At 36.4% G+C, this 26,273-nt stretch overlaps 1 protein-coding gene across 4 annotated transcripts in view; it reads right to left on the reverse strand.

Moving 5' to 3' along the window:
• CNKSR2 (connector enhancer of kinase suppressor of Ras 2) overlaps positions 1–26,273 on the reverse strand; it is a 272,213-nt gene that overhangs the window by 65,329 nt on the left and 180,611 nt on the right. For all 4 annotated transcript variants that reach the window (XM_090264455.1, XM_090264454.1, XM_090264453.1 and 1 more), the window contains one exon: positions 1,651–1,699. In XM_090264455.1, coding sequence (XP_090120581.1) covers positions 1,651–1,699 — 49 coding nt within the window. The remainder of the gene's footprint in view (positions 1–1,650; positions 1,700–26,273) is intronic.

Consider the following 26,273-nt stretch of genomic DNA (forward strand, 5'->3'; position numbering starts at 1 on the left):
ATGGAAAATAGTATAGAAGTTCCTCAAAATATTGAAAATGGATTTGCCTTATGACCCAAAGATTCTACTTCTGGATATATATCAGAAGAAATCCAAGACACTAATTGGATATATTGTAATACATGCACCCTTATGTTTATTGCAGTGTTATTTACAATAGCTCAGATATGGATGCAACACAAGTGTCCATCAATAGAAGAGTGGATAAAAAAGTGTTGAGATTACATATATGTGTATATATATGTGTGTGTGTATAAATATTACTCAACCATAAAAAAGAGTGAAAACTTACCCTTGAAACAGCATTGATGGACCTAAAGTATATTATGCTAAGTGAAATAAGTCAGTCAGAGAAAAACAAATAACATGATTTCATGTATGGGGTGGGAAAAAGTAGGTTTACAGTTGCACTGTGACTTTTCTTGAGTTAATAAAACTATTGTAAAATCATAACCTGTATAACTTTTTCCATATTCATAACTGTAAATCTAATTTTGCCCCCTGTATATGTGAAATCTAAAGGCAAAATGAACAAACACAACAGAGACAGACTGATAGATACAAAGAACAGACTGATGGTTGTCAGAGGGGAGGGTGTTGTGGGGCTGGGAAGATGAAGGGATTAAGAACTCCCAATTGATAGTCACAAAATAGTCCCTGGGATGTAAAGTATCGTCGTCGTCGGCAGCTGTCCGTCTCGAGAGACGATGGTGTAGCTTCTTAAGAGTCTATCTGCACCGCCGAGAATGGCCGTGCAGTTCGACTCGGGAGTGACACGGTATCTGTCTCCTCCCGTGTTGAATCGACATCTTGCGATGACGCTGGAGTGTCCTCTCCAGTGAAGCTGCACCTACAGAGCCTGGGCAGGGTGATATGGAGGGTCTGCTGTTGCCCATGCAGCAGACCCCCCCTCTCTTCGCAGCTGAAGGGTCCAAGGGAAAGACGGAGTCAATACAGCTTGGCTTCAGGTGCGCCGCAGGAGTTGCCGGTGTTGACTACAACGTCAAACCGCCTTAGGGACTCCGGCTCCGGATTTTCTGTCGGGGTTTACTCCCTTAGCCTTTCCCCTGAAGAGGTATGCCGCAAGGCAGCGGAGGTTTTTTGGAGTCAGAGTTTTCCTTCTCTGATGTGCCCTGACTGGAAGATGGAACCAGCGACACTTAGCTCGCAGGCCGACGCTCAATCCACTGAGCCAAACCAGCCAGGGCTTGGGATGTAAAGTACAGCATAGGGAATATAGTGAATAATGTTAATTATGTATGGTGCCAGGTGGGTACTTGAAATACCAGGGAATCACTCTGTAAAGTATGTGATTGTGTAAGCACTATGCTGTACACCTAAAACTTAATACAAAATGACATTGAATGTAAACTGCAATTGAAAAATAAAATAAAAAATATAATTAAAAATAAAAAAGAAGTGTGTAATCCCAGTCTCAGAACCTTTTGAGACTTTTTTTTTTTTTTTTGTAAAAGGCACCTTGTACCACAATTGACTTGAAAGATAAGCTGGTTTCTAGAGCATTTGCTAGGGAGAGGTGCTCTTCTATATGACACCGGTTTCAGGCAAGAGAGGATTGGTGACATGTGCTGGTGATCATCACAGTGCAAACCAAGCAGGTAGATGTTTCATTTCATTTCCTTTTCTTACCTTTGCTTTTCTTCTTTGATTTATGCTGCAGAGAGGACTGCTGAAATGTCTGGAATCAAAGACATGGAAGAATGTTATCTGATAGGAATAACATCTGGAGCATCATCACAGTGTGCACAACTCTCAAGAGCTGAGTGATAACTTTGAAACCTGGCCAGAAAAACTACTTTCTTTTTCCAAAGCCTCAAAAAAAAAAAAAAAAAAGTTGTGTGTATCATGCTGCTCAACTTCCTAATCTCCTGGAAAGCAGGAGAGGATATTATCTTTGTCTTTATTTTGCAGCAGAGAAATCGGGGCACAAAACAATGATGAAACTAAACACTCATATATGCGCAGTCTTACTTTGTACCTTTTCAAGGGGTTTATTGTGCTTTTTCAGGCAATATCTCATTTGATTCTCACAAAAATGTTATTAAGTTGGCAGGCAAATACACCTATTTCTTGTTTCTTCTATTACATACACCACTATCACCTCTCAGTTTTCTAGGTACTCCTCCTCAGTCACTAAATATTTCAGCACTCGGGTCATTATTTTCATCTCATACCCACTTCTCTCACTATTATTGGTGACTAATCTGCATGTAGAGGATGTCAGTACCTTGGTTCCTCAGTCCTTCATCTCTAATGATCTTTATTTCTCCAATTCTTAGCTACCCACTGCCGTGATCATATGTTATCTGAAGCATACTCCAACCACCGCCTACATTATCTGTCTTACATAGTCTAATACCCCCAACTCAGAAATTTTTAGAAAGTCTTCCTTTGACCTCACCACCCTTTTGTGCTTTTATTTTTCTTCTTCCACTTGGCTTCCATAGGATATCATTATAATCATTCCCTTGATTCATGTTCGCAGGATCATACTCACCTGGTTAAACAACCATCTCAGTTAAGCCTATCTGTTTACTCCACACTAAGTGCTGCAACACTTTAATGTCTTAATAGAAAATCCCACAACTGCATTGACTGGTCTAGCTTTCAATTAATGACTATAAGTCACTGGTTCCAATCAGAGAGTCTAGTAAGCTATATTGTTCACTAGTGTAATAAGGTTAATTATGTTCATATAATTAGCTAGTTAACATGGTACAGAGATAGCATGTGTAATTTTAATACACAGATAATCCTTTAAAATAAATTTTAGGTAACAGGTTCTTCTTTTCTCTTACAAAGGTATGTCTATAAGAGGCGATTGGATTTTGTTTATATAAGAATCATTGGTCTTGGTTTTATAGAATATATTTGCATTCTGTGACATAACTTTCTCATTTAGCATCTTTGCTCATAAAATAACAATAATATTCTTACATAATAGTTTTCTTGTGTTTGTATATAGTTAACATAATTTCCATGAATATAATATTATGAATGAATACCAGTCCTAAAAATAAGGATCACATAATTTGCTGCCATACAGTGTAACACAGAAACAATCACCCATGTATCAAAGTGATATGTGTGTGTGTGCACATGCATGTGTATAGGTATAACTTTGAAGGATCCAAGGCTACAAAAATTCATTCTGGAGAGAAAGCATAAAAAATAAAACATATGCTGTGCTGATTTTCTTGAGTGCACTTTGCTTCTAAATAATAACTCAAATAACAGTTCAGGCTAGTGTGCTTACATATAGTTAATTTACATATAGTTATTTTTCCCGAAATTGTTTGGCTGTAAAATTACTGATTCGGTTTCTTTTTTTCTTTTGTGTCTCCACAAGTAATCATTATAATTTTACAGCTCATTATTTTAAAAAATGACAAAGATGGGGGTGGTTTGTTTTTAGGAAGCTACATGGATAACAGACAGCTTGAAAGAATTGAGTTATATAATGTGCCTCCTATGCTTTTTGCATGCTATTCTTTAGAACCTGGAGGTCTACTTTTAACTTTACACAAAAACATATTTTATGCTCTCCAGGTTTTCTTTTTTGACAAGATTACCTTTTCTTTCCCTATAAATATATTCTCATACTGATTGTGATTGCAGAGTATAAGTGTACCTATTGTTGAAACTTAATAACTCCTAGGCACACAATACAGATTTATCCATCATTCAAGGAAGCAAAACCTCAGATGTCTACTGTAAATATCACAAATATTACAATGCAATTGTCTTGAGAGATTTAATTGGTTTTCCAAGTAATGTAACATTTTCTAAAAATGAAAATTATAATTGAATTATATTAATTTAAATCATATAAGTGAATTATATGCTTTGAAAGTAATAGCTAAAACAATGAGAACTATAGTCAAGGAAATAGGTCTTGTGTGTGTGTGTGTATGTGAGAGAGAGAGAGAGAGAGAGAGAGAGAGAGAGAGAGAGAGAGAGAGAGAGAGAGAGAATGCATAAGCTCATATTGTTTATTGATCAAAAACAGATTCCTTTTATAAGCATATATGAAGGTAAATTCCCTTTAAATGTGTTTTTACCTTATTCCTAAGTAATCATTCAATAAAATCTAATGAGTTAATGTGATTAGCCAGGACTTCTGGGATGAGCTGTATAGGCTGCCTAACTCAACAGATTTAAGGTATACAAAACTGAGCTCATGATAGTCACCACACTTCAACCAAATCTGCTCCTCTCCTAGTCTTTTATACCTTAGTAAGTGGTAATTCCACCCCCCCCCCCACAGGCTTATATCCAGAATCTTGGAATGAACCTGCTCTTTTCTTTCTATTACATCCCATAGCCAATCTACTGGCAAGCTATATCTGCTCCATCTTCTAAGTATGTTTACAATATGACCTTTTTTTTTTTTTTTTTTTTTTTACTACTTCTACTACTAGCACCCTGGTCTAAGCCACCATTATCCCTTACCTGCATTACTAAAATATCTCCTCCTCACTTCTTCCTACTTCTGCTCTTACCCCCTATATGTTTAAGACAAGAGCCAGAATGATCCTTTTAAAATGTGGTTTGAATAATATCATTCCTCTATACAAATACTCCAAAGGCTTTTCATCTCACTCTGAATCAAGGCTCAAATCCTTCCAATGACCTTGAATGTCCTGTATAACCTTGCCCCTGTTATCTTTGCCTCTAGTTCATACCCTTACTAACTTTACTCCAGCTACACTTGCTATTTCTAGATCATGTCAATTATAGTACGATCTTGCTATTCCTTCTGTCTGAAGTGAACTTTGCCCAGATATTGTTGCTGCTTACTCCCTTACCTCCTTCAGGTCATTACTCAAATGCTTCCCTTTTAGCAAATTCTTCCCAGGCTCCCCTATCTAAAATTGTTATCCTCATTGCCCTCAACACTTCCTGTTTTTTCTCTCCTTAGCACTTAGCATTTTCAAAAGTACTTATATTTCTTGTTTATTACCCAGCTTTCCTTCCAAATATAACTGCATGAAAGAAGAGGAATTCTGTCTATTTTATGAACTGTTTTATCCTCTGCCTAGAATGGGGCCTAGCTCAGAGTAGATGCTCAATAAATACTAGTTGAGTGAAAAAAAGTTAAGTAAATCATTAGTAAAGAACATAGGATATAGCCAATTGTTTTTAACCCAAAGAAGTCCTTCAGCAGACAACACACAAGCCAGGTGTGTTTTCTCCAGTAATGCATGTACAGAATATTACTGAAAGTTCTGTTCTTTAGTAGGCCATTTCTTTTGGTTGGTAATAAAAAGTTCCATTTTTTTATTTTTTGGTTTTTCAATTACAGTTGTCCCCTTTTCCCCTAATTTCTCTCCCCCACCCAACCCACCCCCTCTCCCGCAATCATATCCCTCCCCGTTGTCCATGTCCATGAGTCATTTATACGGGTTCTTTGACTAAAAAATGTTCCATTTTTATCCAACCTTCCTTATCATTATGTGCACTGAGATTGTCTTAGTGAACTTAATAGTTTAAATTTGAATTCAACATGGGACCGGCAAAAGTACATTAAATCTGTGTCAAAAGATAATTATGAAAATAATTATATGATGAATTAAGAATGGATGTGTTGAATCATAATTCTGTCCTCCAAAATAAAATGTACTAAAATAAAAGGCCATTATGAAAGTATTGTTGATCCTCTTGTTAACCATGGTGATGTATGCAACGGTATTCTGTTTGGCTATGAATGATCCCATTTTCAGACATTTGCCTGAAAAGACCATTTGTCTTTCGTTCTGTCCACAGATGTTCTGTTCAAACTCCATTCCCCCCTCTTCTGAATGAGGAAGTATGGGGGAGGGTAATTTGGGTCATTCTTATCCTGAAACTTTCAGAAGCACTTATTTTAATTGTGGAAGAAAATGACAGTTTCTGTGTTACATTTTGAAAGCTCAGCTACTATTAAATTCTTCTCAAGTTGCAAATTGCCACACTTATGGAAAAATTTGCAATCAAAATACTCTCTTGTTGCAATATAGCAACTTCCACTTACTGTAATTTTCTGCGAAGTTCTAAGATTTCTTCAGTGACTAGTCAAACCAATTGCTTATTTCTTACACATTAGAAAAGAAGGTGCTTAGCATTTGAAACACTTGGAGAAAAAATGACAGTTATTCTCACATATTTAATTTTTAATAAACAAACAAAAAGCCTTTGAGATTTAAATATTTCACAGAGGAAGGTATTTTTCCTTACTTTCTGATTATTGTATGTCAGCAGAAAAAGTGTAAACATGAGCAAGTAATATAAGTAAGATGCTAATGGTAATAAATATTAAATCAAGAAATCTTCCATTTATAAGAAATAACAGCACAGAATTGAACAAGTTTGCTGTTGGTGGTAGCCTTGCCCATTCTGTTGCATGAGAGAGAAACTCTGAGCCCCGGATGTGTGAGAATGAGGCACTCATTTGCACCAGGTCTTTCAGTAAAGTGGGGTGAAGTTTCTCTGGATTCTATCAATAAAGTTAACCTGTGTTATACTGACTGAAAATGGCTCCATACACACTCAAAAGTAAATAAGCATGCTTTTAAAAGCAATAATCATGCTAATAAATTAGCAACAAATAAGAAAAAATGCAATAGTTGAGGAGAATTTAGAGAAGGTCAGTCAGACTCATTAGATTGGACAAAGTCAATTTTTCATCAAAAGAATATCACACAGATTACATTCTGAAGGAAGGAAGTGACTGAATTTTATACAGGATCCCATAAGGTGAGTCCTTTTCTTCCTATGAAGTCGTAAAATAGGAAGAAGAGGAGGGGTTAGTAGTATGTAGCTGGCAAGGGTAATAAGAATGACCATCCTTGGGAAACAAGAACTCTCATTCTTGAATCATGATAATTATTATTTACTGAGGGCTTATGGGTCAGGCACAGTACTGGCACTTTATATCAATTATCATTCTTAATCCTTACAATAAATCCTTAAGGTGGTTATAATTAATCCCATTTTAAAGAAGCAAAAAACTGAGACACAGAATACATAAACAACTTACTGAGGACCACATAGGTAGTGGCAGAGTCAAGATTGAAACCCGGGTCTGTCAATCCCAAAACCTGTTCTTCTACCTATTCTGCAATACTGCCTCCCAAAGAACTATTCTGTAGTCATAGTAACAATGTGAGAAAAAAGAAAAACTGCTTCTGACATAAAGGCATCCATTAATGCAAACCTCTCATGACATATAACTACATTGCTGTGTGGAAAGAAAGGATTCCATGAAACAAAGGTATTAGCAATAACACTTTTACATTAACAGAGATAATTCAAACTAGTAACATCTTAAGAACCTCCAATCTTCATACTTTAAAAAATTTTATGTTAATTAGAAAGTTATATTGATTTGTGGGTTAAAAACGAAGTGCAGGTTTTTGGGCAACTATTAATTACAATATATTCATGAGAAGAAGGCTTATGCTAGCATTTTAATTCTGCAAATATGATAGAAACTAAGGTACAGAAAGGTAATAAAGCTCAGCCAAGGAGGACAAGATGGGACTGCAATCACATTTTATTCCAAACCTATTAACAGTGTTAATTGAACTCAGTGCAATTAAAAAACCCTATGTCAATACTGATGAGGAAATCAGTGATCCAAATAAGGCAAGCCGGCCTCTCCACTAATTCTTTAAACAGCAGAAATCTCTTGGAGCTGATTCATCATGTTATGCAATTTTTCACCTGATACACTGCTGATTATTATGTAATGCCTTAAAATTATTTGGTTTACTTTCTCAAGTGGTTTTTAACTGCTGCATTAGTTCCTACAAAGGCAGGAACCATCTGCTCAGCTCACCACTTTATACTCAGCTCCCAGCACAGGACCTGACATACAGTAATCTGTTTAAAGCATGAATCAGTTACTGACCACCTACGTGTGCAGGACTCTGACGCTATGAGTTATGGCATCTCATATGCAACCTGTCAGTGCATCCCGTCCATTCTCCCTTAAAAACATATCCAGACTCCAACTCCTCACCACTTCCACTTTAGCACCCGGCTGCTATCATCTCTCACTTGAACTGACCAGACCCTATCTTGTATCCCTCCTTCCACACTTACCTCTAGTCCCTCCAAGTCTATTCTCAATACACCATCTAGAGTGATACACTTCGAATGTTTATGTTTCAGCAAAAATGGAATGCACAATACTGTGGAGCAACACTATAATAGGAGTCAGGAGACCTGACTTCTATGTCTCTCTATTCCAGTCCATATTCAAGCCCTATGACTGTGGTCAAGTCACCGAACTACTCTTGACCTCAATTTCCTTGTCTGCAAGATCAGGAGTTTGGACCAGATGCTCTTAGACTATCTTATAGAGCATTAACTGTACATGATCCTGACAGAGAGATGAAGGGAATATGGCTAGTCACCAATGTACATTCGATTACTGATGTTTTAGGAATTATGGATACCCCTAATCAGTGTTACTCATAACACTTAATGATAAATTATTTATTGAAAGGCACTTAGTTTATGTTTAAGCTCCATTGCATATGGAAAAAACTTATCATCAGCCATATTACATACAGCTATTTGGGGGTGTTTGATTAATGTGTACAATTAATATAGATTTGCGTATAGAGGTGGAAAGTTCAAATAGGTGAAAAGCAGAACTAGGGCAGTTCCTACTCCTGTCACTTTTGTTTGACAAACTGTTCACATCTGGGTATCAGAGAAATCAGCGTAGGCTTGCCCACCTTTTGTGACAAAGAAATGTTTATGTCGAGAACTAAATTAAGAGAACCAGAGTTCCTCTGGAAGGCTAGTTGATGACAAGGACATAAATTATATGTAAAAGAAAACAGAGAAACAAATAATATAAAAAGAATCACCTCTAATGAAGAATGTACAAATCCCAAGAATCTCAAATGGAGTCACTGTATATAACATGATAATTTTCTCAGCAATTATATGACTAAACCATAATTATTAAAAAAATTCTTCTGGATATTGAATTAATAGCTTTATTTAAAAGAATCTACAACTGAACGGCTTTTCTTGGTTACCTTTATTTTTTGGTTTGTTGCTGTGATATATTGTACATATATTTTCTCATTACGGAATTCTTGCCATGCCAGTGTAATTCATTCCAAGAATGCTAGCTTTTATCTAAATACGTTTATGGCTAAGAGTATGTTTATGTCAAGCTCTTATTCTGAGATTCTTTACTGTCATAAAATAGACAAGTTCTTACAGAACAGACAAATGGTTGCCTCTCCAAGACAACCACTTCAAATGATTCTGTATATGCTAGTTTTGCTGCAGTTTCTTTTTCTTATCCAGAGATATATTTTTCTTAATAGAAAATCTCTCAAATATTGGATAAAAATAAAAGTTAAGTTTAGAAAGTTTTAAAAGTCATTATATTCAATTCATTATATAATAAAATAATAGAGAGATAAATCATATTCTTCCTTCTCTTCTACATGGAAACATCTAGTAGGACATGATTTTAAGACTAAAAAAGCAAAATTGGTTTTATCTAACAGAAGGGAAAAAAGGACTTCATGGGAATATTTTTAAAGAAATTCTGTGTTTGCAGCAAAAATAAAATCATGATGTTAATTTAGAAGGTATTTTCCATAGTCTTCTCTGTAGTGCTATGCTCATCTTGTAAATGAGAAAACTGAGTAAGAGAAAGAAAACAGTTTATACAAGCTGAGATGTGAAAAATAAGATTTCTGCAGGGCCTGATGTTTACAGCCCCTTCTCCAGAACTGGTTGCCTCAAATGCACCTAGTTTAGGTTTGGCTTGTTCTCAACCCACTGGTAAGGACATTTTGGTACTGTGGTTGGAGGAAGGATGCTAAGAATATTTGTATACTAACATAACACCAGACACCATACCAGATACTTGATATACCTTACAGGGAGCCAAACCTTTCACCTAACTATAAAATTATATATGGGGGACACAGAGAATTAGAAAATACAATATCTTCAAAAATATTTTAAATATTTTATGTCAAACAGACAGATTTCATATGGCTATTTCTAGTAGAAGCTGTCTAGTAAAAAGTAAGGACATGATGGGAAAATGCAACTAAGTAAAGGAGATTCAACAATTAGCTAAGGTAACACGCTCTAGGTATACAGCTTTCTGGCATTCTTCCTCAAACAGCATGAGAAGAAATTCTTTAAAGATTTTTCTAATGTGTTTTATTAAGTAGAAACCTTTTAGGTATTAATAAATTATACATTTTATCTTATTACTTATATTAGTTAATCTCTTGATTGAAGATCAAAGACAATTTGAAGTTATATGCTTTTCTTTGGTAAATTAAGTAGGCTGTAGGGATGACACTTTCATAGAGGTGGGCTGCACCTTGAGTCCACTCCAGATTTATAATTTAGAATTTTTCACTTTACTACTGATCCTCATACAGATGATCAATAAAGAATTTTTAAAGCAGGTTTTTTTTTTTTTTTACCTGGTAGCCACCTGAGGTGCCCACAAAAAAGGAAATCTCCATGTGGTGGTTTCCTACTGTGTCACCTTAGCAAAGCTGTAACAGTGTATCTCAGAATTCCCTTCCCTACATGGTTCTTGTTAGGATCAGCCACAATGTAACTTTGTGTTAATTTTGGAGAATACAAGTGAAGCAGTAGCTCTTACACTCTGAAGGTCATTGTAGGGTGTCAGTCACTGCTGCAGCTCACATACATTGTCACTTTTCTGGTGGCTTGCCTTTTTTGTACGGGCCAATAGCCAGGTTTGCAATTCCTCTAAGTCATCTTCAAGGAGCCTGAGAATCTCCATGTGGAGGGCTCCAGCTTTGTTGTTGAAGTTGGAGGCAGGGTTCCAGTTTGTGCTCATGGGTTCTAGTTTGTTTTGCCCTCCCTGGCTTCACATCCAATTTTCTTCATCGCCACTGGCTCTGCAGAGGCATCTTCACTAGTTCCTCAATTGACTAATAACTAGTCCTTTATTCCACGTCACTTAAGGCTTCTGTTTCCCTGATTGAACCCTAACCAATATACTCGTTAATACCCAATGAGGACATGTGTTTTAGTCCTAGAGGGTGTACTCGAGTGGTTACCAAGAAGCACATTTCCTTCCATGTTAATAATTTATTTTCTATATGGTGTTGCCCACAATGTATGATTTGATTCTGAAATAGCAGGTAAGGAATATTATCCTCTTTTTACTTATGAGAAACTGAGGTTCAGAAACATGTTTAAGTTCACAGAGCTGACTTAAAGTTCATGTTCTAAAACTAACATTATTCTTAGCCATTTTAGAGAAAAACCTTAGGAAAGACAATTTTCTTCTTTAATGTTGAGCCCTTTTACCTGGATGTAGTTAGATACAACAACCACTGTCTCTTGAGGCCGCTCCAAATTTATGAATAACAAAAGAATATATGAGAAAATAGCTTATACTCCTTTTTCCTATGGCAGGAAAGCTTGTATATAGTTCATCCAAAACCATTTGCATTTAAAGAATAGGGACTGAAACGCTGATCTATTTCTCAACATTCTATATTATTTTCGGTTCAAGACTGTTATGATCCTGTTCTTGGCTTAACCTGATACTTGCAGTGATGTTAGGAAACACATTTAGCAGTATCATTTAGAAAAGAGACTCTAGACTTAGGCCACTGCTGGTTGCTGTCTGAGCCAAAAACCAATGAAGAGTTCACGGTGGCTGCAAACAATTTAACACTGGTATTGGAAAAGTTATCTTCAAGAAACTAGAACATAAAGTAGTCAATGATTATGACTTAAACTTCATTCTCACATAAGATCTTGGCCAAGAGACCCAAGCATATATATTAAGAGGAGTATTTCGATGAGATTTGGCTATATACAGCAAATCATCAGGCTTATAGTTCTGTGAAATTTACAGGATGCTGTCGCGGGGTGAGGTAATATATTTTAGGAGTTAGAGTGAAGAAGATAATTTGATAAGTTATAGTCCTTCAATGAGAAGAGGCTTTAAAGAGTTCTAGGAGTAAAATAATTTTACCTGGAGTTTTATTAAACTTGAGGTGTTTCATTAAATGAGCTATCATGGCAAGGTAATATAGATAGAGTGATTATAGGAGCAAAAGAGGCCTCTTGTGAACTAAATTTGAGGAAGTTTTCTGAGGCTATAAAAAATGGGGGCGGGTACATTTCTTTAACCTCTCTGATTAACAGAGAGGTATGTGTCCAAATATTTTGTAATTACTGATCTTAGCAACCAAGCCAAGGGCCTCTCATTGGAATTTGTTTTATTTTTTCAAAGGCAACAAGGAATTTGTAATAAGATTTAAATTTAATAAATTTCAATTTAATTCCTAATTCAAATCTTCTGTGTCCTATTTTGAATGATGCATCACTAATTAAGCCAGATTTTGTGTTTTGCTTTCTGGCAGCCATTATTGAAACAAGAACTAGCAGAATGAGACACACATTTGTTCAAAGATGAAACTGAAAGGACTGGCTTTAGTTTATTAATAATCTATTTTATGAAGTGTGAGCAGAAGTCTCTCTCAAAAGTGAAGGCATATTAGTTAATCTTTTAATTTTGTTTGTGTATATAATGCTTAATTTATTAAAATTCAAAAATTTATAGAACAAATGTTTTCAAACATTGAAATAATACTTTTACAATTAATAAAATTTATGAATTTAATCAGTCCCTTAGAAGTTGCATTAAGTCATAAGTCCTATACATCAACCTTTTATAGGCTGCCAACATTTTACAAGCACCACAGAACAAAACAATAAAAGCCAAATGCACTACTTCTGCACTTAACCAATAGAAAAGTATTGGTGCTATCGGTTTGGTTCTTTTTTTAGTATTTCTATACTTTACTTTTTATGTTAACCGGGATTTAAAATTTTATTTTTGTTTCTGATGATGATGAGACTCTGAATATTAAAAATCTTTTGGATCAGGTTATCATTATAAATATTATTAGTATACAATTGAACAGATGACAGAAATATATTTTAAATTTTGAAAATTAAATACATTTTGTTTTATTTATTTATTTATTAGGTATATTAAAAAAAGGAAGTCTGCTTTCACTTACATCAGCACTAAATTTCTCTGAAATTCTATATTAGCTAATTCTCTTATTTTGACAAGATTACATCAATTAAAAAAGAGAAGAAAATCTAGCTATTTTTATTGTTTTTTATTACAATTGTCCCACTTTTTCCCTCATTGCTACCCCCACCCAGCCCACCCCTTCTCCCACAGTCAATCCCCACCCCGTTATCTGTGTCCATGGGTTATTTATACTAGTTCCTTTACTAAAACCTCCCCCTACTTACTCCCCTTCTCTCCCTCCCCCCTACCCGCTGATAACTGTTACTCTGTTCCTTGTTCAATTTTGTTCATTTGTTTGTGTTGTTCATTAGTCTCCTATATCAGGTGCTATCATATGGTATTTTTCTTTCGTTGCCTGGCTTATTTCGCTAAGCATAATTCTCTCTAGTTCCATCCATGTTGTCGCAAATGGCAGGAGTTCCTTCTTTCTTTCTGCTACATAGAACTCCACTGTGTCAATGTACCACAGTTTTTTGATCCACTCATCTACAGATGGGCATTTAGGTTGTTTCCAGCACTTGGCTATTCTAAACAGCGCTGCTATGAACATAGGGGTGCATAGGTTCTTTTGAATTGGTGTTTCAGGATTCTTGGGTATAATCCAAGCAGTGGAGTCGCTGGTTCAAAAGGGAGTTCCATTCTTAGATTTTGAGGAAATTCCATACTGTTTTCCATAGTGGCTGCACCAGTCTGCATTCCCACCAACAGTGCAGTAGGGTTCCCGTTTCTCCACATCCTCGCCAGCACTCGTTGTTTGTTGATTTGTTCATGATGGCCATTCTGACTGGTGTGAAGTGGTATCTCATTGTGGTTTTTATTTGCATCTCTCTGATGGCTAGTCTAGTGATGTTGAGCATTCTTTTATATGCCTTTGGACCTTCCATATATCCTCCTTAGAGAAGTGTTCAGGTCCTTTGCCCATTTTTTAATTGGGCTGTCTTTCTTCTTTGTGTTGAGATATGTATGTTCTTTATATATTTTGGGGATCAATCCTTTGTTTGAGGTATCATTGGCATATATGTTTTTCCATGTGGTTGGTTCCCTTTTCATCTTGCTGAAGTTTTCTCTTGCTGAGCAGAAACTTTAGTTTGATGTAGTCTCATTTGTTTATTTTTTCCTTTATTTCCCTTACCTTAGGAGATAGATGTATCAGTAAAAATATTGTTATGTAGGATATCTGACATTTTCCTGCCTCTGTTTTCCTCTAGGACTTTTATGGTGTCACATCTTACATTTAAGTCATTCATCTATCTTGTGTTTATTCTGGTGTGTGGTGTAAGTTTGTGGTCTAGTTTTATTTTTTTGCATATCCCTGTCCAGTTCTCCCAGCATCATTTGTTGAAGAGGCTCTTCTCATTGTGTTTTATGTTCCTTCCTCCTTTGTCGAATATTAGTTGACCATAGAGACCTGGGTTTATTTCTGGGCTCTCTATTTTGTTCCGTTGATCTATATGTCTGTGCTTATGCCAGTAAAAGGCTGTTTTGATTACAGTGGCCTTGTAGTATAATTTGATGTTAGGTATTGTGATTCCTCCTATTGTGTTCTTCTGTCTCAAGATTGCTGTGGCTATTCCGGGTCTTCTTTGGTTCCACATAAAATTTTGAAGTATTTGTTCTAGGTTTGTGAAATACCTTGCTGGTATTTTAATAGGGCTTGCATTGAATCTATAAATTGCTTTTGGTAGTATGGACATTTTAATGATGTTGATTCTTTCCATCCATGAATATGGTATATGCTCCCATTTATTTGTATCTTCCTTAATTCCTTTCTTCAGTGTTATGTAGTTTCCTGAGTACAGGTCTTTTACCTCTTTGGTTAAATTTATTCTTAGTTACTTTATTTTTCTTGATTTTTTTTCTAGTTCCTATCTCTGATATTTTATTGTTGGTGTACAGAAATGCCTTTGATTTTTGAATATTGACTTTGTACTCTGCTATTTTGCCAAATTCACTTATTAGGTCAAGTAGTTTTTTTTGTGGGGTCTATAGGGTTTTCTATGTACACTATCATGACTTCTGCAAATAATGACAGTTTTACTTCTTCTTTTCCAATTTGGATGCCTTTTATTTCTTTTTCTTGTCTGATTGCTGCAGCTAGAATTTCCAATACTACGTTGAATATGAGTGGAGAGAGTGGACATCCTTGTCTTGTTCCTGATCTCAGGGGGAATGCTTTTAGTTTATGCCCACTGAGTATGATGTTGGCTTCAGGTTTCTCACATATGGCCTTTATTATGTTGAGGTATGCCCCCTCTATTACCAGTTTGCTGAGTGTTTTCATCATAAATGGATATTGTACTTTATCAAATGTCTTTTCAGCATCTACTGATATTATCATGTGGTTTTTGTCTTTCATTTTGTTTATATAGTGTATTACATTTATTGACTTGCAAATATTAAACCATCCTTGCATCCCTGGGATGAATCCCACTTGATTACAATGTATGATCTTTTTAATGTGTTGCTGGATCCAGTTTGCCCATATTTTGTTGAGGATTTTAGCATCTATGTTCATCTGTGATATTGGCCTGTAGTTTTCTTTCTTTGTTGTGTCTTGACCTGGTTTTGGAATTATGGTCATACTGGCTTCATAGAAAGAGTCTGGGAGTCTTCCCTCTTCTTGGATTTTTGGAATAGTTTCAGAAGGATAGGCATTAGTTCTTCCCTAGATGTTTTGTAAAATTCGTCTGTGAAGCCATCCAGTCCAGGGCTTTTGTGTGCCGGGAGTTTTTTGATTACTGTTTCAATTTCACTCTTTGTTATTGGTCTGTTCAGGCTTTCTGCTTCTTCTTGATTCAGTTTTGGGAGGTTATATGTTTCTAGAAATTTTTCCATTTCATCTAGGTTGTCAAGTTTCTTGCCATATAGTTGTTTGTAGTAATTTCTTACAATCCTTTGTATTTCTGTGATATTGGTTGTGATTTCTCCTCTTTCGTTTCTGATTTTGTTTATTTGGGTTCTCTTTCCTTTTTTCTTGCTGAGCCTGGGTAAAGGCTTGTCGATTTTGTTTATATTTTCAAAGAACCAGCTCCTACTTTTGTTGACATTTTGAATTGTTTGTTTAGTCTCTATGTCATTTAATTCTGCTGTGATCTTGATGACTTCCTTCCTTCTACTTGCTCTGGGCTTTGTTTGTTGTTGTTGTTCTAGATCCTGTAGCTGTAGGGTTAGATTTTTTATTTGAGATTCTTCTATCCTTTTAGGTAGGCCTGTATTGCTATGAACTTTCCTCTCAGGACTGCTTTTGCTGTGTCCCATAGGTTTTGGGCTGTTGTGTGCTCATTATCATTTCTTTCCAGAAACTTCTTGATTTCTTCCTTGATGTCATTGTTAACCCATTCATTATTTAATTGCATGTTATTCATTCTCCATGAGTTTGAATGTCTTTGAGTTTTTTCCTTGAGGTTGATTTCTAGTTTTAAGGCATTGTGATCTGAGAAGATGCTTGATATAATTTCAATTTTCTTGAATTTGTTGAGGCTTGTTTTGTGTCCTACCATTTGTTCTATCTTAGAAAATGTCCCATGTGCCTTTGAAAAGAATGTATATTTTGCTTCTTTGGGGTGAAAAGTTCTATATATATCAATTACGTCCATTTGATCTAGTGTGTTGTTCAATGCCTCAATATCCTTGGTGTTTCTTTGCTTCGAAGATCTGTCCATTGTTGACAGTGGGGTGTTAAAGTACCCTACTATGAGTATGCTGCTGTTGATATCTTTCTTGTAGTCTTCCAATATTTTCCTTATATATTTGGGTGCAACTATGTTGGGTGCATATATGTTTATCAGGGTTATATCTTCTTGATGGATTGTTCCCTTAAGTATTATGAAATGTCCTTATTTGCCTTTTTTTTATGGCCTTTGCTGTGAAATCTGTTTTGTCTGATATAAGTATTGCTACCCCAGCTTTTTTTTTCATGTCTGTTGGCTTGGAATACTTTTTTCCATCCCTTCACTTTCAGTCTGTGTAAATCTTTTGTTTTGAGGTATGTCTCTTGTAGACAGCATACATGTGGGTCCTGTTTTCATATCCATTCCGCTACCCTATGTCTTTTGATTGGAGCATTTAATCCATCTACATTTAAGGTTATTATTGACAAGTATTTATTCATTGCAATTTTCTCCTTTTTTACTCATGTCTGCACCTCTTTTTTTTCTTCATTTTATTAAAGCAGTCGCTTTAGCATCTCTTGCAATGCTGGATCGGTGGAGATGTATTCTTTTAGCCTTTTTTGTCTGGGAAACTCCTTATTTTGCCTTTCATTTTAAAGGAGAGCCTTACTGGGTAGAGTAATCTTGGTTGCAGACCTTTGGTTTTCAGTACCTGGAATATTTCTTGCCATTCCCTACATGCTTGTAGAGTTTCTGTTGAGTAATCAGCTAATAGCCTTATCGATACTCCCCTGCATGTTACTAGCTGTTTCTCCCTTGCTGCCTTTAAGATTCTCTCTTTGTCTTTGAACGTTGCCATTTTAATTATGATGTATCTTGGAGTATGCCTCTTTGGTTTCATGTTGATTGTGACCCTCTGTGCTACCTGGACTTGTGTGATGTTTTCTCTCATCAAGTTAGGAAAGTTTCCTGTCATTATGTTTTCAATCCGGTTTGCTATCCCATGCTCATCTTCTTCCCATTCTTTTATCCCTATGATATGGATATTGTTTTGTTTCATGTTGTCCTGCAGTTCTTGTAAACCTCTTCATTTTTTTTTAGTCTTTTTTCACTTTGTTGCATTGTTTGGGAATTTTTTTCTATGTTGTCCTCAAACTCACTGATATGATCCTCTGCTTCGTTTAGCCTGCTTTTGATTGATTCTACTGTGTTCTTCGGTTCAGAAATTGTATTCTTTATTTCTTCCTGGTTCTTATTGATAGTTTCTATGTCCTTTTTTATGCCGGTGTAGTTCTCCGTAAGTTCCTTGTAGCTTCCCTGGAGATCTTGGTAGTTTCCCTGGAGTTCATTGTAGTTTTCTTTGAGTTTGTTGAGTTCATTGAGCTTCTTCATTACCATTGTTTTGAATTCCATGTCTGATAGTTTTCTTGCTTCTATTTCAGCTATCCCTCCTTCTGGGAATTCCTCCTTTCCTTTTGGTGGGGTGTTGTTTCTGTTTGGTGGGGTGTTATTCCACCTCCCCATTTTGGGCATTCGTCTTGTTTCCGCTTCTTAGATTGATCTGCTTTTATTTTTTTGCCTTTATCGTGTGACCTTGTATACAGTTATTGAGCTGCTGCCTCCAGCTGACACCACTTTGAGGGGAGCAGTCTGCTTAAGTGATTTCTCCCATAGCACTGGGGATGATTCTGTACTGGGACCTAGTTTGCTGCTCTCCCAGCTCCTTCTTGAGAGCCAGTACCCAAAACTTATTACAAGGTGCCTCTAGTTTACTTCACCATCTTTTGGCCTCAGCCAGGGGCGAGTGCACTCTCTCGGGCAGGCCAGGGGCAGGTTGACCCATTGTGCACTGGGGTGGGCAGGTCCAAGGCTGATTGGTTGCTCGCCTATTCTAGCAGAGGGGTTGGCCTCTGTGCGCCAGTAGGCGCGTTGGTTTCACACCTGTTGGGGTGAGCCTGGGGGTGCCTGGGTGCAGTGGCCAGCAAGTTGGTTGAGCTCCTAGGCGGGTGGACTGGCGCACTTCCATGTGCGCACTCGTGTGACCCAGAGGGAGGGTTGGGGAGCGGGTGAGTGTGCTTCTGTGCCTGCGTTCCTCAAAAATCTCATCCCACCCCTAGGCTCTCCTCCCCTCTCTGCAAAAAACAAAAGAGAAAAAGGAAAAACATATTCATACACTTACAGCAGAATGCTGTTTCTTGTTTCTCAGAGCCAGGTGCCATCTGGCCCACTCCTGGCTCTGCCAGTGGGCAGAGCCCTGCTCTCCTCCTAATTCCTCTCTGGAGAAACCTGGGGTCACTAAAAAATCTTTGTGTACTGCCAGCCACAGCTCGGGGAGCCGACCCAGTCAGGAATCCAGTCTCGTCCCTTTCTCCTTCGCTAGTCTCACCAGACAGGTTGCTCCCAGACAGTCTTCTCTGATCCAGCAGCGCCAAGGCTCAACTCCTGCCAGTATCCAGATGTTAATTGAGATGTTCTGTCTGCAATTAGCCTAAACTACAGACAGGTCTCAGGAGCAAGCAAGCATAGCCTCCCCTCATTCCTCTGCCATCTTCCTATACTTATTTTTTAGAAGTCTCTTAATGATTAAATTCCTTTAATTGTAGGAGTATCATCTACTTGATCTTCAAAGAGTTTTTGGTAGCGTGGGTTTTGATGAATTGGTCCATTTTATCTAAGCTGTTAAACTTATTTGCACAGAGTTGTTCATAGTATTTACTTCTTAATCTTTTAACATCTATGGGGTCTGTAGTGATAACCCCTATTTTATTCCTGGTATTTGTAATTAGAGTCTTCTTTTTTTCCCTTTGTCTGCATTTCTAGAGGTTTATCAATTTATTTTTTGATTTTTCAAACAAACAAACAAAAAAACCAAAAACCAAACCATAGCTTTTGGGTTGATTTTTCTTTATTGTTGTTTTCCAATTTCATTGATCTCTATTTTTTATTTTCTTCCTTCTGCTTGCTGATTTTCTTGTTCTTTTTCTAATTTCATCAAGTGGGAGTTTAGATTATTGATTTTATATCTTCCTCCTTTTCTGATATAGCATTTAGTGATATAAATTTTTTTCGTAAGCATACATTGTATTTTCATCGTATTCAGTTCGATTTTCCTTGGGACTTCCTCTTTTATTTATAGATTATTTAGAAGTGTGTTCTTTAATTTATAAGTGGTTGGAGACTTTCTTGCTATTTGTTATTGATTTCTAGTTTGATTACATTATGATTAGAGAACATGTATTTTGCTGTTGTTGGGAGTCAGATACTATTTGTGGATAGTCGGGCAGTTGTTCCAGGACTTCTATATCCCTGTGTAGTTTTTTTTAGTGGCTCCAAAAATTACTGAGAGAGGGGTGTTGAAGTCCCCAACTATAATTGTAGATCTTTCAGTTTCTCCTTTTCGTTCTTTTGGACTTTGCTTCCCTTTTCCTGGTCCTTTGGCTAAAGAAAGCAGGCTTTCTTGGGGCTCTGTTTTGTTTGTGCCTATTGATATTTTAAGGTTGCAGGTTCTCTAGCACCTGGGCCAGGGTATATAGCAGGCAAGAAAAAAAAAAAAAACAGGAAATTCACTCCTAGGTAGTTTTTCAGGTCTTAATACCCTTAGCCCACCTGCCTTCTTCATATACCTTTCAGAGTCTTCTGGTAGTTGACATATGTTTTGTCCAGGGTTTTTTTTTTGTTGCTGCTGTTGTTGCTGCTGTTATTGTGATTAGGAGGAAAAAGAAAATGGAATGTGTGTTCCACCTTGTCCAGAACTGTAAGTTTGTATTTTTGAATTTTAAGCCCCTCAAATGTATTTCTATTTTTAACCACCTAGGCTAGCCATTTTAATTATCAGTATACCACTTAGTGGTGAATATGAAAATCGAAGGTGGGTAAATGCTAATAGTTGATTTGCTTAAAAAAATCTTTGTAAGTATGGAGGCAAAAATAACTATTAGTATAAATAGGTCAGGAAAAACAAGTGAGTTTTCTTCCTAGACTTCTTCGTGGACTAGCATTCCATAAAATGTTTCATAAGTATAGGCAAGTAAAGCCCAGATTTCTTTTATTCTTTTTTAAAAACTGCTCATCTATATGTAAGGCATTAGGTCTCAACAATTTTTTATTGTCTTCTCCTAAGACAGACCCTGTGGTCCATTTGCATCCATGTTCCAATGGAAAAATAACTAGGTGATACCAAGAGAGTATGACTATACAAGAACTGTTGGGTATGGATGATTCATAGTATCATTTTTAGAAAATTATTGGTAATGTGAATCACAGCATGCTATAAGATAAAGCAGGGAACCTAAACCAAACTAAAATCAATAGTGATAAAATCTAATGATAAGTTATAATTTAAAAACCCACAACAGAAAAGAACAGGCAACTGAAAAAAATCCTGATGATGTATCATTATAGCATTCCTCCTGAAAACCGTGGGAACCCAAACCATCTAGCCCTGTGCTTGTGCAGTAGGAACACAGCTGCATTGTCAGTTGCATGGATACCAGGATTCATGAAAAAATAGTGAATTAGAATATCCAGTAAATTCTGCCAATACATTATTTTATGGTTATTCAATTTGCAACCCTTTAAGATAATTTAATAGCTTACTATTTAGCATGATCTAATCACAAGTGAGGAAGTCTGTGAAATTATGTGTTAGTTGCCCATAAGAATCAAAGAAAGGACTGCCATTTCTGCAACAAGCCAAATCAACCAGGAGCTTTTAGCCAAAGACAGTCCCTACTTTGAGAATCACTACTCTAGTAAAGTGGCCCAATGGGAAATACTTCTCACAGTCGAGACTGTCCCCCTGTAGGGTTTTGCCAGTGTTACTATGAATTTGGCATTAACACTGTAGAAATAATAAAATCATCCATAGAAATCAGAGAGAATATGAATACAAATATGAATACAATGGTATTTAGAATGGATGTCCAACCTGTCTGCATGCTCGGTGGTGAGGGGAAAGATCATATCACAGTGTTCTATGACTGTAATCTAGGTGAATAAAGTCAAAATGCGGAGAAAGTGGTTGTTATAAACAACTGTTAGCTCAGAGATGGCTTTTTAGCCACTAAAATTAACTGCCCCCTTTATTCTAGTTCCGTTGATGCTGAAACAATGCATCTAAGTCAACAGCTGTTAGAAAAACCAAATGTTATCACTGTAGATAAACTTAATTATAAATATTTATATGCTGATAATATAACATATTTTCATCTTTGTGATAGTAATGGCTCTGTATTCTCTAATAGGTGGTAAAATCCTTATGAAAAGAAATGGCTTTATTCTTCTAAAAATGTGAATTTTGCAGCCAGACTGCTTGGACTCATATTGCATGTCTGCTACCTTCTAGCTGTGTGACCATGAGTGAGGTAAACTGCTTCAGTTCTGCAAAATAGATCCAATGGTAGCAGCCTTGCAAGGGTCAATTTGAGGATTCAATGAGGTAATGTATATAAGTTGTCAACATAGAAACTTAGCAATTGGTAAATGTTGTCTATTATTAGGAGTAATAGTGGCAATAATATTACTTTATATATAGGCAATATAGCGTGCTGACTAGGAAACAGCTGTTTTCAAACCCCAGCTCTACCATTTACTATTTACTTAATCCATGTGCCTCAGCTTCCTAATCTGTAAAATGGGGATAGCACCAGCACCTTTCTCATAGGGCTGCTGTGAGGATTCAATGAGTTAACTTTTGTAAATTGCTTAGAATAGTATCAGTTTCATAATGTTTATTTACTTGCTGGATTGTTAAAAAATGTATTTTTTTACAGCTCTGCACCTTCTTCCTCCAGTAGTTTCACCAAAACCCCTTTCACAAATTGATGAAAATGGCTAAAAGTACTAATCAGAAGTAAAGTAATCGAATGTTTGCAGTTATATCCTAAGTACCTAAGAAAAGCCACACAAATGTTAAAATGTTATGAAAAGAATTGTCCAGATTTTTGAACTCCTACTTAAAATCTGTTTTAAATAAGCCATCTAGAATCACATGATTCAGTTTATGAAAGTACATTTACATGTTGCCTGGATTCATAATCAAATTTTACTTGATCTGACATCTCAGCATATAGATTTGAAATAAATTATCTTGCTTATAGATTTAGTTTAGCAGTCTTAAGGTGAAAGCAAGCTGTCATATGTATATTATAGTTAAAAAAAGGTGCTGAATGTAATCATTCTTTATCTAAAGGCTTTCACCACAACATCTGAATTACACATACACACCACAGCCACATTCACACACCCTGCTTGCTGTCTCCCTTTTCTTCTTGTGCTCTTGGGTCAGAAGAGGGCTCAGGCAGCTAATAACTCCCACATTTTCAGACAACAGAATCAGCGAGTATGTAAAATAAAGTTACACTCTTGAAAAATACTGTAACATTCTTAGTTGACCGGCATATTGCGACCTCCATTAATGAAAAGGCACTAATAGGAAGAAAGTAAGAAGTAGCTGGAATTGAAGCTCTGAGCTGCAGTGGAGGAGGTGGGGCAGGGGCTGAAGGAGAGTTAATCCTGATGTGCTGGTGGTGTCTGTGGAGCAGCGAAGTCTTGTAAATCACCCTGATCAAAAGAATAGCCTGGGACCTGCTTTGATAGGGAGACCAGTATGGTGACTGGTAAGTTGCTAGATGCTTCCAATATTTTTTTTAAGTAGGTGGGTGGTCAGAGATAGGTTCCACATGGTCTGTCATCTGTAGCAGTAAGCCAGCCAGATGCTCCTTGGAGGAGGGGCCAATAAGGACAGGGTTCCAGTTGAAGTGAAATAGAATATTAGCTGATAAAACAAAGCAGAATTTAGTCATATAAACTAGACAAACATGACAAGACATTCAGAGCCCTAGGGCTCTACCCAGGCACATGGGGCATGAGTCTATGGTAAAAAGTTCCTGGCAATTCCTAGTATGAATATACTTTAACTGAAAGTCTGCTTGTACTGGCCAGGGTTGACCTAGGACATGGAGGTGGCTCTGTTTGCAGGCTGAGGACATCAACTGAGATATACTGAGAAATACATTGAACTTCATGTCACATCCACTCACTCATTCATTCACATATTCACATTTTATTTAGCACTTATGAGGTACTATCCCTATACTAGGTGCTGAAATATAGAGCTGAACAAAATTGAGAAACTCTCTGTTCCTGTCATGGACATGGACATGCCCTCCCTACCAAGTTTAGGGGAGAAAGATTCTAAGCAGATATTCACATAAATAAATATATAATTATAAAGCACAAGAAAGGTTTTCAAGAAATATACAAAGTGTTAAGTCTATAACAGGAGAAATTGATTTAGTTCAGGGGGTAGTGGTTAGGCAAGTCTCTCTGCAATTTCAGGTTTAGATAGGAGTCAGGGGGAATTAAGGGATAAAATTATTCTAAGTAGAGTGGCATGTCCAAAGGGAATTGATGGCCAAGACTGGTGGGTGATCAGCGTAGTTAGAGCACAGTGAATGATTTCATTTTAAGTAAGTTTAAGAAAAAGTATATAAACTGGAATAACAAATATATGGAATGAATAAAATAAAACTGTATATTTTATGATATCATAAACTTTTAAATCTTCTTTATTATTATATAAACGTTTCTGCTTTAATTGCTAAGAAGAATGAGTCAAACACTAAAGCCAAACTATATATTTGTTGCTTTGTGTATTTTTATCGGGCTGCTTTCCAAAACGGACCAATGGCGATTATAAGCTAGGTCTGCTTGTAAGGAACACCCTACACACACACACACACACACACACACACACACACACACACACACACACAACTTTAGCAAATTGTTTAAGGGTATTTAGTGCTGATATAACCCTGCTATTAAATTCAACTACATTTTCTCTAAATTTGAGGTCATTTGAACTGATTTTGAATTTGAACTCAGACTACATGGAGCTAGTACTACAGTAGAGATAGCAGCCTGTGAAACTCAGTACTCAATCTTCAGTTCTCTTCCACTTAAGTTCTCTTCTATTAAAATTGGCTGAGTTATCCAAAGAAATAATTGAATTGGTAAGAATGAAAATTAGTTGTTCATATGAAGGTGATTGGATTACATATGATATTGTTCTTGTCCTTTAGGAAATTTAACATAAAGAAAAATATTTATTTTTAAATAAGCATGTATAAACAATAAAAACAAAACAAGAATTACTGTGAAATATAAAGAAGCAATCATTTAAGTGTACATTGTTTTGCCTCCAAAGTTCAGGCAATTTTAACTATAATACTCTTATCTCAGTACTAGATCATGCTGAATAACTACTTGTGCTTTATAACATGAGTAGCTCGGTATGTTTTCTAAATTTCGTAGAAAATAGTAACAAGAGAAAAAAAGAAACCTGGGTAAAATCAATCCAGGTACTGAAGATGTTATTAAAATAAGTCTATGGAGGCACATTCTTCTTGAAGTCAACTTATTTCAAAATTCACTCATTTAGTCACTAAAGCACAAATTCATTTGTGTCTGAAATGCTGACCATGTGTGGAGTACCAGGGTAGAATGTGGAAAGATCACTGGCGTAGGTGACTGGGGTTCTAGGCCTTATTCTTACACTATTTTTTTTTGTAATACAACTTTGGGTAAATTGCTTAATCTTTTTGAGTCTGAGTTTTATCATTTGCAACTATGGTTGTTGTGAGGTTCAAAAGACACAAGAAATATGGAAACCCCCTTGATAACTGGGAAAGTACTAAACAAGTTAAGGTAAGATCCACAAGAGAACTGACAGTCTAGTAAAATACCCACCAAAGAATGTTCTCTTTTTGAACACTGGTTAGAGACATCTAACATGCATGTTGGGGCTGACAATTCCTTTTCTTTTAAACCAGAGAATAGAGTTTAAAAGTGTCCAGCCTTCTACTGTGGGATTAGCAGGTCAGTGTTACATGGGAAGACTTCCCCCATCATTAATAATATTCCTTACTCTGTGCTGTCCTTCTGTCAAAAATAGGTTGGGATAATTATCTATCTGGGAGATATTGCATTACACATTCAGGATGCATTAATTAAAGTAGGAGGCAAAAGTAGACTCTATGGTTTCTTTCCTGGAATAAAATTGTAGAAGTAAAGTTACTAGACCAGGTTCTGATACATATAACTAAATAATACTCTTCAGAAAGGTGGTAACAATTTATACTCCTAGATAATACTCATCATTTTTCTGATTACCAGTTTGACTGACCTTTTACTATCTTTCATAATTTAATAACCCAAAGTCTGTAAGACTCATCTCTCTCTTTTCCTTCCTTACAGTATACTACTGTCTGAATATGCATGGTAGGATAGCACAGGCTGAGGGTTTAAATGCGTCTTCAATGGTTTCCTGCTTCTCTTAGGATAAATCCAAACTTTAATAGTTTACACACTCTGGGTCAAGTGGCCTCTTCTTCCCTCTCTAGCCCTATCTCTCACTACCAACTTCCATCTCCAACAGGCCAGAGCTCTTATTTTAGATTTTGTCCAGGCTTTTACTTGTTACTAGAACACCAGATTTTAGAGAGAGCTCAGCATTCAGACAGCATTTCTGACTACTGATAGCAAAAGTGGCCCCTTTCATACAGCTA

This window comes from Furipterus horrens, unplaced genomic scaffold, assembly GCF_987537825.1.
Source record: "Furipterus horrens unplaced genomic scaffold, mFurHor1.1.pri manual_scaffold_17, whole genome shotgun sequence".
Taxonomy (NCBI): domain Eukaryota; kingdom Metazoa; phylum Chordata; class Mammalia; order Chiroptera; family Furipteridae; genus Furipterus; species Furipterus horrens.